This window comes from Rhinolophus sinicus, chromosome 5 (assembly GCF_057876585.1).
Source record: "Rhinolophus sinicus isolate RSI-liver-muscle chromosome 5, RSI-T2T, whole genome shotgun sequence".
NCBI lineage: Eukaryota > Metazoa > Chordata > Mammalia > Chiroptera > Rhinolophidae > Rhinolophus > Rhinolophus sinicus.
Window position 1 is genome coordinate 21882420 of NC_142505.1, and position 11963 is coordinate 21894382.

Below are 11963 nucleotides of genomic sequence, written 5' to 3' on the forward strand. Positions count from 1 at the left end.
GGCAAATTATTTGACCTTTCTGAATTCTAGTTTCCTTACTTGTGAAATGGGGATAAAAATGTAGCTGCATCACAGGGTTGTAGTGAGAATCCGTGTAAACGTATAAAAAGTACTTGGCCATTAGTAGGGCCTCAGCAAGATGTAACTTTTCTTGTGATATTTGAACTCTCTGAAGAGGGTTTCAAGGTACTCTGAGAATTCCTAGATAATTTTTGAGTTCGTATAAACTATAGTTGCCATCTCCTCAGCCTAGAAAAGCACTCACTTCTGTTGTGTTTTGGTTATTGCCTAATTGAGGCAAATCATTTCATGTATTAATTATTAAACTGCCCCTACGTCTTAGACTCCTGTGATAAAGCTAACCTGTGTAAGCAGAATTTCATTTAAAACAGTTCCTGAGAAGTCCATAAAGTCAAGATAAACTGTTGTCTAAAGTAATTTGCTATTGAAAGCACCTCCCAGGGCAGGTAAGTCTGTCTGCAGGCCAGACTTCTTACAGTAGCAACTCTGATGATAGGAAGAGCTCTGGCTGAAGTCTCTCAGAGGCCAGAGAGAGAGCTGACAGACTCTTCCAGGGCAGCTGAACACCCTACCCCAGAGCAGACCAGGTGTGTCCCTTGTCACAGCAGGCTGGGCAGAAATAGACAGCAAAGCCTGCAGGGCACTTCTGGGGACACCTCTAAGCTGGGCTTGAAATACAGATTCCCAGGACTCACATCCTCATGTCTCCCCTCAACCTTCAATACATTCTCTCTTTTCTCCCCAAAGTGGCAGGGGCACTCCTGGGCCTCCACATAAGTCAGGGTTGATTGATTTGAGTGGAAGCTGGTTACCACTGCTTTGGGTGGGGTCGCGGTGAGCTAAGGTGCTGGTATATCACACTCAGAACAAACCTCAAAAGAAGTACTATCTTCTGGCATTAAATGTGTGTATTTTGTTTCCCTCTCGGCAGCCATAGGAGAGGGTCATGTCTTTGTTGTCTTTCACTGTCTATTTCTGCCTCCCTCTAAAAATTTATTTTCTTTTTAGCACATATCTACTCTTTCCCTTGTGGATTAGGGAGACTTTTCTTAATCAGAAAACTCACCTATCTGGTAGTTTGTGTTTGGAATCACTCTTCACCTAACACACACACACACACACACACACACACACACACACAAGCTTAATGGGATAACTTACACCATAAGCAATGCCTAAATCTTTGTGTATTATTTTGTGATCGCCACCCAAAAGCAGCCAGTTCTTAAAGGAAGAGAAACAAAGCGTTTGAATGTTGAAAGCCAAGGTAATTTGGAATGTGCTTATGTCATCCTCATCATTAAGAAATTGACCTGTTTTTGCTGCACTTGAGTCATAATTGCCAATAAAATCTAACTAAGAAAATGTGAACCAAATGTCAGACTTTCCATAATTTATTTCAGGCCTACCCACCAGTTTTGATTTGGAGGAGGGAATAACATATGAGCAGATGCAGGTGAGGTTTTTGCAGTCCCTCTAAATGATTTTTTTTTTTGTTGCTTTCAATTCAATACTAACCTGACTTTTTTCCACTTTAGACTGTGATTGAAGAAGTCCTAGAGGAAAGTGGTTATTACAATTTTACTTCTAACAGGTGAGCTCTAGAATTTGCTTTCAAATTTGAAAAATCAATTGAGATCATTGGATGTTAGGTCAGATTATACTTGATTCCAGCAGGGTTATTTTCAACTTTTACTTTAAACATTTTTGTAAAATATCTTTGCTTAGACTAGATACGACCCTAGAATATATGTTGCTCGTGTTTTCTATGGATGCTGTATTCTCTTTTGAAAAAGAAAGGATGGTCGCTTAGTAGTAATTTACTCCCATGGGAAAAAAATGGACATAATGAAATGGAGAAGCATTTCTAGATTGTTTTTTAAAATTAAGCATTTCTTTGTTCCCTGCTAGAAGGGCTGTGAAATCAGGTTTCTATCACTGAAATCTACCCATTGTTTGTATGGAGTGCAAAGGGGAAAATGCAACTAAATAAAGAATGAATCACTTCCAGTGAATTTAAGATATGTTTGTGAGAGAGGGATTTGTTGGTATGTGTTGCCATTTGCTTACCCTAAATAAGAAATATGTTTAGAGGGGCTGTATATTATCTTCTCATGTAACCATTATTGGTACTTAAAAAACAAACTTCTATTTTATCAATTTCATCCAGTTTTGGATTCCTGAAATTTTACTCTTAGGCATGGTGTCAGGCATAAAGACCCGAGTACAATTAATTTATTTGAGTGGCAATTCCAGGAAACACTGGTAGAGGAGTGAAGAAATAATAAAGGTTTCGTTTTCAAGCAATTTACCATTGGAGGTGACTGGAGCTGGATCCCAGAGGGGGAAATCTGAGTTCCAGTATAGAATAGGCACCTCTCTGATTCCCCTCTGGGGTATTTATCCTCCAATTTCCATCAGTCATTGCTTGCGGCATTTCCCTCAAGGGGTGTTAGTTCCTTGGCATTTTGGCCTTCTGTAGGGTACACAGAGCAGATTCTAGAGGCCAGAGAAATCCTCAGGGAAAGAAATGCAGGTACTGGCAGTTGGAAATCAGGCTAGCACGCTTTGAAGTGGTACCGATGAGGGGCTATGGGCATGGACAGTGTCTACTACACAAGAGTTGCCCCTTGGCTGTTCCAGGGAGCCCACTTTTCCAAGGAGCCATATGGAATGTATATTGCTCACAAGCAACCACATACACATTCTATATGGCTGAAAGTTGCTGTAAGAGGCACAGTCCCGTGGAGTTTGTTCTCCCACAGTGGCTTTTTATGCCTGGAATGAACTGCCTTCCTCTCTAGCCAGTGAAGCTATCTTGTGACCACGATTTAAATTATTCAAGAAGTCTTCCCCAAAGATAACTATTGGCCATGGTAAGGGAAAGAGGTTTCAAGAACATTCTGTTAAGGTCATTATACGGAAATTAGATTCTTTTCTGAGGTTAGTTCAGTCTCCAACATTTTTTTCTTCCTTCTGTTTCAATGAGTTGTTCTTATGAATCACACATAAGATTATTTAACTGCGCTCTTTCAGTTTGACAATCTATTTCCAAAATACCACCTTTGTAAATTTAGTTCTGTTGTGATTTGTAACTGCAGAGAAATGATGAGTAATTCTCATTTTACAAAAGTATATTGTTAATAGAAATCACCATCTCCATAATTACTCTCCTCCCACCATTCCTGGAAAGATTTAAAATTTTCATTTTCTACTCATGGACTGAGAATGTCCCACCTTCCATGGGTAGTATAAATGTCTCTGTTATTGACTCTCAGCATCTTATTATTTCAAGTGCCCTTGGCTTAAGTGGAGGCAAAAGTCATGCTTGTCATTTTTTAATCCACATTATCTCAGAGACTCAAGATCATGGGCAGTGAATGTCTTCATATTTTTGCATACAATCAACTAAATATCTGTTAAAAAAACAAAACAGGTGTGTAAGGAACTTAGGAAACTTTCAAGAACTGTTTTTCCTTTTTGAAAAACAATTTCAGTCTTATTTTGAGATTTATGGTTCTCCTGTTTCAGTTCTACTGTCAAGTGTTTTTTTTTTTTAATCATTACTTCTAAAAAAACACATTACTTCTACTTTCAAAGACATATTCCTGTTTTAAAAGACATTGCAAGGTCTCTTATTGTGAAAAACACATAATAAGATGCCTAATAACAAAAGCAAAAAATTATTCACAGTTTTATTCAGAATTGTGAATAGACTAGGAAGACTTGATTCAAATGATCAAGTTCAAGCAACATAGGATGGATATGACATTTATTTTCTTAAAATGCTCCAAATTAAAATGAATCACCCACTTAAAAATACATGGAGCCATAGCACTCCTTTTTCCACTTCTAACTGCAATGATAGAATATACCTTGGGAGAAAGACTCTTCGCAATCTACTGGTAAAACTAACGCTTGGTTTTACTTAAAGCCATCACTTGTTAGCTGGTGTCCCAAATTAATCCCCAAGAAATAAGTAATGCTCTACTCAGAAGCACCTCCTACTTCACAAGCTGGAAACACGCATAATTTCAAATACTAATCAGATCACCTGTGACAGTTTTGATTTTTTTCATCATCACAGGATAGAGGATGTTAAATATCACAGAACATGGACAGGTGTTTAGAATCAGTAGATTGTATTTTCCCAAATAGTTTCCATAGAATAGCCAATGATGTTAATAGATATTAAATGATGTAAATATACAGAGGGTGCCAAAAAAATGAATACACATTTTAAGAAAGGCAAAAACTGTGTTAAAATTGTATTATCAGTATATACTCAATATATACCGATAACAAAAGATGAATACAAGTCATGTGTGTACATTTTTTTGGCACCCCCAGTCTTTAGGAAACTCTGAACATGGAATTTTGCATTTTTGGAGAATGTTGACACACATTCCCATATTAAAGACTCTGAGATGGGCTGTAGGAAAGAAATCTGTTGATTCTATTTACCCCAGTGATTCCTCAGCTGTTACTTTTTTTTTTTTAATTGGAGGCATAACGAATTGGGATTTTATTTTGCATATCTTTTTTTTAAAAAAGCATTAGGTGATATACACAAATAATTTGGGGGGGATGTCAAATTTGTTATAACATTAGAAAAGGAAGGAAAATTACTTAGAGGACCATTTAAATAATCCAAATGAATATGAATATCTAAACAGTGTAATGCAGTAGAATTATAAAAGGATAGACCAGTGTAAAAGATGTGGAGGAATAACTGACTGAATTTGATATCATTGAAAGATAAATTATGTTGGTTGAAAATAAAATAAAAATTGCTTCTTCTTCCCTCTAAATGAGTGGACACAGACTCAACAAGATCAACATGGTTCCTCTTGAGAACCAGTGGGAAAGCAAAGGGAAAGTGTCTTAGCCACACAGTTATTAATTTCTCACTTCTTTAGATACTGTGTTTCCCCAAAAATAAGACCTAGCCGGACCATCAGCTCTAATGCGTCTTTTTTGCTCAGCTATTACTTGGAACACAAGTTGAGAAAAGCTGCCCTAGCAATATGGTTAACAATGGGAGACATTGTTTTAACTCCTCTGCTAATATCTACCAGGATCTGCTAATGTTCCCATTGTCATCATCATCATCATCATCATTGTAAAATATTATTAAGTGATCTTGATTAATCACCATGGGCAGAGAATGACATACCTAATTCCTGCATTACTCAAGTTTACAACTTAAGACTGCCAGTTCAAACCCATGCATATGTCTACAAAGCATCCAGACAACAACTAAAGCATTAAGCCAAAATATGGCATATTTCAACTTAGATTTTAGAGTTTATATTTAGTTAGGGATAGAAAGATGCCATTTTCAAACAGAAAGTCTCAGGATAAAGCCATTATCTAGCTACTGGCAATCTTTGGGGATATCTAGAACTGTTTAAATAATGGGGAGACTGCTTCGGAAGTTGGTAGGAAGAACGTCTCAGGCACAATATGCTGCATTAGTTAAAGAAAATGGTAACAGAAACAGAAATAGCAGCAAGGAGCCCTAATCAAACAGGGGATTCCTGATTTCTGGGCTTGTGGGAAGAGGAGGTGGCATGACTTGAGAGGAAGAAAGCACGGTAAAGAAAACGAAACAAGGTTAACACAGACTTGACCAGCTCTATTGTTAGTCATTTTTAGGGTTGTATGATTAATCATATTTTACACACATAAACATTCAGTTGTACCCAAAGGATATAGCCTAGCATGCCTTAATTTTCTCATTGTTGTTTGTGGAAGTGAATAGTGTCCTGTGAGAGTCCTGAGAGTGAATAGAGGATGACAAGCATATCATCCTTATATACTTAGGAGTCCACATTAATATTTTATTTTGTAGTGATGAAACATGTGTTGATAAATAATGATATACAAGATAAAAATGAATCAACATTGAATCAACTAGCATTGATTTTTCCAATTAACTGATGAACATGTAAAATAGATATTTAATGTGCATAGATAGACATTTAAATGTACAAGATACTTCGAATGGGTGTTAATTTTTCTACTATGAAGGGTTATCAGTTCCTATTGAGTTCATCGTTTGATAAAGACACTGTTAGCACTGAACTTCAGCAAAAGGTAGCTTTCTAAAAATGTTCCTATTCTCTTATGTTTAGAATCAGCTTTTTATTCATTGTAATTTATTTACTTAAATACCTGAGCTACTGCTTTTGAAATTGAATGTGTGAACGAAAAGATTTGTGACTATAGAGGACTCTTTCCACTTCTGAATCTCCTAGGTATCACTCCTATCCATGGGCGACCAAGAATCACCCAACCAAAAGATGAAAATGCTACATTTTAATGAATGGACTTGGTTTTCCCAGTGAAGTTCAAGTTCTGGACTTCAGCCGTTAAGCAAGATGCCCAGAGATTGGGTGTTGTTACAAGAATGTGGACGAGAAGAGACCAAGATGCCGTGGTGCCTGCAGGACCTCTTTCTGGAGGTCCGGTGCTAGGCCATGTGACATCTGCAGTGCTTGGAGGCTCCATTCCTAGGACACATTATACACAGGATGACAGGGCCCTCAGTGTGCTCCTGGGAGAAAATACCACAAAATTCATCTGTGGAAAAAAAATACACTCTTCACAGAACTTCCCTCCAAGTAAAAAAAAAAAAAGAAAAAAAGAAAAAAAGAAAAATCCTTGTCATAGTTTTCAAAGGAATATTTTACACTTAGGGTTGCTGAATCTATGTTCAAAGGCATCTAGCCTTCCATGTACAAAAATAGTTTTACACAAAGAAAATTAATAGGACTCAGAATAATAATATATTGGTGATTCACTGTTATCTTCCAATTTTTTAAATCTTAAAAGATATTCAAAATATGTAATTGAATGTTGTTGTTTTTTTTGCTTGTTTTGTTTTAATGAAAGGATTGGTTCTCTCTTAACCACTTGGGTGCTAGTGGTCTTGAACCCTGATACTGTGTAGACAGTATTTGTAACCTTGCACAGCGTCTGGGAATAACTGTCAAATTGTCAGATTTAAGTTACAGTAATAGAAGATATTAATTTACATTGTGTGTATATGTTCGTGTATATGGGAGAGGGGAAGGTTTTGATTTGGCTAATGCTTCGCTGCTGATCCGACTTATAGTATTTTTAGAGCACTTTGAGTCTATGAAAGAGATTCACTATCCCTTGTTCTAAGACCTTCCTTACTAAAATTACCTACATTGTTTTAAACTTTTTATTGTTTGGGAATTTGAAATGAAAATAAGTTATGTAATAAAATATAAGTTCCTTCTTTATTCATTGAGACATCCCTAAAAGAAGAGAAATCAGAATGCCAAACAGTGTCTCATTCTTCTGTAGGGAGAATTTATGATGAAAATTTTCTAGATTTTTATTGGGCTAAAAATCTCTACAACTGGCTTCTTATAACAGGTGGCATGTCAAGAAATGCCCTCATTGCCAAATCAGACTTTACTTCTAATTACTTAAAGAGCATTTTAATGCTATATAATTAGTAATCTGAAAGCTGAAATTATGCTTTTTATTTACTTCTCACTGAATTCTGTTATCTTTATTTACATTGATATATTTTTAGCGTGATGGAATAAAGCTTAGTTCAATATATATTTACAGTGGTTGAAACCCAATAACCTTTTGTATAGTACAGGAAAATTTTTTTAATGTGAATCCAGACTGTTTTTACATTTAGTATGTTTAACATTTAAATGTTACACAAATTCCCTTTAATACCTTTGAAAATTGCCAATGAATCTTTGCCTTTAAGCCAAATTAATAATAAAAATATACTATAATTTAAAATAATAGATGCAAGTACAGTGATGAAAATTTTAGTTTCAGATTTCAAACCAATTCCATCCATATGTGAAATTTACATGTGAAATCAAAATTTATGATTTTGTTAAACTAGGCAAAATTTTATCCCTATTTCAATTTAATTTGAACCTGAACTATATTATTTTTATATCTTTCCATGTATGGAATGAGCACATTTTCTCATTGTGTAGGAGGCACAGGCCTAGAGGGACACAAATTTTAATTGTAGTAGAAGCCAGTATTTAGAAACAAACCAAGCTGTGGAGTGAAAGTCTGAAGAATAAAGTTCTTTTCCAAATGATGATATAGAGTAGAATAGTATTCAGAGGTCACACCTTGGTTGGAAAAGAGAAATTATTTGTTTGAAAGTGTTCTTAAATGCATAGTCTATTGATCTTATTGATGAGAACTGGAGCAAAAGATGTCTAACAAAATTTTTTAGACCATACAAATGGCATGTGTTATGCTAGGAACCAGTGAGAATTTAAAAAAATAAGCAAATACGCATCCTTTTGAAAGGCAGCTTTAGACCCATCAACTCTACCATCAAGAGATGCATTCTCTTGCCAAAATAATATATGTGTGCTATTTGAATCCCGCCTCCGCCCCCTCCCCCCATACACACATGCTGAAACTACCAGTTACTGAATCAACATTCTCCCAGTGCAAGACCACGCCTTTAAGAGAAAGTTAGGTACTGATAAGGGAATCATTTTGTGCACGGAGGCACATCCAATTGTGAAGTCAACTTATCAAAAGCCGTCACTTTCAAACAAGTCCCCTCCCCCTTACAATAAAACAAGAATGGTCATTTTCTTTTAACTATCTGAACTGTCTTCTAGTGCAAAGAAGTTGTTACCTGCATTTAATAGACCTCATATTCTTTCCTTGATTGCATTTACAATTTTTCTCTTTCTTTTGTATAATTTTTATTTGTTGTACGATGAAATCCCTGTGCACTCATCTAATTCTCAGTCACTGAATATTGGTATGGGACAGAATATGAATCAGTCTTTTCAGATCACTTTTGTTTTTACAAATACTTCAGTTGATTATGTTGTGATCCACCAGCCCTATCTAAATATGTGCATGTGAAACCTTAGTTCACGTTTTAAAAGCAAAATGTCCCATGCTCAGGGAAGTGACTGCAGCAGGCCCGTGTGCTGACTGGTTGTTAACCTTGTCTTCGTCCAGATGTGCGAGATTTAATTAGAGATCTTTAGGGGATAGTAACATGGACACAGACCCAGCGCTCATGGATGAATTTCAGAAACCTCCTAGCGAAATGCTGCTTGAGTTTAATACGGATATTTGTACGGCACTGGGCAGCATGCACAGTCTCTTTTGGCATTCTCAAGCAGAATTAATTAACAATCACTGTTATGAAGTTTACCCTAACAATGGAACTGATTCGGGGTTAAGGTCTTCCTAGAGGTTCCATCTATCAGTTAATAAATGCTGTGAATTTTGATGTTCAAAAACAGATACGGGACTGGTTGATTATGTGCAATTGCAGCAATGTCTTCGATTAATCACCACTCATATTTAAGATGTGTGAGAGCAACAATATAATTTAGTCAATTCTATCAGTATTAATATGCATAGAATCCACATCGTTGTTTTTGATCCGCTGAATTGCAAAATATATTTATTGCTATTTTTCTGTACATAGTAAATATGCTGAATTCCTTTGGAAATAGCTTCAACTTCTATCTGAAGGCAGAAAATCCTTCTTTATAAGCCACTTTTATTGTTTACCTTTTACTTTTTAAATGTATATTCACAAGCTCAGCAATCAATGGGAGAGGCAATGAAAAGCAACTAGAGTTGAAACAGCTTCTCAGCACCCTGAAGAGGCAGACACGGAGGCCTCCTAAGCAACGAATCCTCGATACTTGACTCTGGGTGAAATTCTATGTAAACACGCAGGTCTCCATGTTCAAAAATTAAATGTGATAATAAGTGTGTTTTATATATCTCTATGATATCTTTCAGATTGCATCCATTGATGGAAATTGGCATCGTTTTGGAGACATTTTTTCACTTCAAGTGTGCTAACAGTATGCTTATCCTTGAATGCTGTTTTTTATATAGATAGGAAGCCTCAAATGTCTCAGGGAAACAACTTTGTTATAAAGAAATTCTTATGTGTGTCATTACAGTTAAATTGCACATTGTAAATACAAGTGCTAGGGTTGATTATATTCTGGCTGGGATGTTGTTTTGAGATTTGCAAGAGGGACAGGAAAGATTTTATGACTTTGATGGGGTGACTGATGGATATTGTAAATTTACACACCCTCTGGGTCCATGGGCAGTAGTGTTTATAAAAATGAAGATCACACACCCTAAAATCAGAGCAGCATTCTTGGTATGTGAGGTATGCTAGATTTATTTTGACCACGTATATGCAGCAGTTAACTAATTATATACAAAAAATTAAATATGGTTTTTGATTATAATTAAAATTCTATTCTCAATTGAAAACTAAAAATTATTCCTCTAAACACGACAAGCTGCCTTTTTCCCGTTTGGTACCATAAAGCTCTGCACTATACCCAGAAAATGTATTTAGAAGTAGCAGGAGCATATTATAGCAAATATGTTACTTTTTTAAATGCTGCCATTTGGAAGTGGCTTACCTTTGTTTCCTCTGAACATAGATAGAAGTTTTGTCTTTATAGAAAATCATTGTCGTTTTGACACGTAATCACCAAATCTACGTGGATGCTTGGAATGAATCTGGAGAGCTCACAAATGAAAAATTAGCTGACATGTTTACAATCATGTGACAAACTGGACCCACAAAACAAGAAGAGAGAGATTCGGACTAGAAATAACAAACCAAGGGGAACGCATAGCTTAAAGCCTTGGCACCTTTATGTCAGACTGTGAAGGTCACTTACACAATAATATTCTTAATTCGTGATTTAGTTCGGCATTTCAAGCACCATTTGAGTCAGGAATCTGAAAAAGAATATCAGGCTTATAAATGACTTAACATTTCAGCTTTCCTTGCCCTCCATGTTCTCTGTGTTTACCTTGTCCTTCAGTGAATTTGGAAGGAAATGCAGCCGGTTTGAGGAGATGTCAAGAAGGAATATCTGAAGTATTTGTATGAAGCCAACATTCAATTGAGGGAGGTGCATAAATATAAGTATTCAGAAGTGAAACCCCAACTTGTTCAAGATGAAAGATGAATCTTGCAAGGACGTGGGATGACCCCCAAATAAAAACGGCTTTGAGAATTTGGAGGAAAAGTAGAAAGCAAGCGGTTCCCCAATGTCTGACATTGCCCAACAGGCTGGTCACAAAGTGGTGAGTGATTGACCAGGGACCAGGTACTCCATAAACCTGAATGCTTCATATTGTTCCCCAGAGTGCAGTTATCATTGGACTGTTATTTCTGTGCTGTCACCAGTAAGGTGACCACCCAGAATGGCCCCTAAAGCTCCTCAGTAACTTGTTGGTCGAGTCCTTAGGACAGGGTCCCTAGGAAGCATTCCAAAGACATTAAACTCTTCAAAGAAGCAATCTTATCTGCCATTAAGTGAATGCAGTTCTGTCTGGGTGCTGTGGTTTCTCCCCCTTCTTTCATCCATGGCCTCAGGCCCATTTCATCTGACAATGCAAATTTTGTGAGAAATATATGTGGAACTTAAATAAATGATGGCAGATTTGAATATGCTTACACTTAGCTAGATTAGAAAAGAAACATTTTAAGGTATTTGAGTTGTTTTCAAGCAAACCAGTTGATAGGTTGTGGAAAGATTTCCATCATTTTTCTCTTCCAAAATGGGAAACAAAAATCAGTTAAAAGGAAAATCCTCTGAGTGCATTTTGTTTACTGACATTTAGTGGATCAAAACTGAATTATAATGCTTCCTGCATTTTATTGTCCCCAGTGGTAAGTTCGTAAGGATCAAAGGGAATAGAGCTGTTCTCTGAAAAGACATGTAGCCCCTAATCTCACTTTGCCCAGCACGTCTATTATCTGGACAACCAAGGTCTGACAAAGGTCTGTGCCCACAAAATGGAAAAGTACTTTCAATTTGCTTTTTTCCCCTTTGCCTCTGAGACAGTATCCAGCCCCATCCCCAGGCCTCTCTCCTGTCTGGAATACGACCCCC

General features: G+C 36.6%; 1 protein-coding gene across 7 annotated transcripts in view; it reads left to right on the forward strand.

Moving 5' to 3' along the window:
* Positions 1–10037, forward strand: part of NEK10 (NIMA related kinase 10) — a 181424-nt gene extending 171387 nt beyond the window's left edge. For 6 of the 7 annotated variants that reach the window (XM_019745290.3, XM_088798310.1, XM_074312742.2 and 3 more), the window contains 3 exons: positions 1425–1477; positions 1560–1615; positions 6282–6875. In XM_019745290.3, the coding sequence (XP_019600849.3) occupies positions 1425–1477; positions 1560–1615; positions 6282–6330 (158 nt within the window). In that variant the 3' untranslated portion in view covers positions 6331–6875. Of the gene's footprint in view, positions 1–1424; positions 1478–1559; positions 1616–6281 lie in introns of all 7 variants that reach the window. The other variant, XM_019745292.3, reaches the window with a different exon arrangement.
* Positions 10038–11963: the final 1926 nt, after the last annotated feature.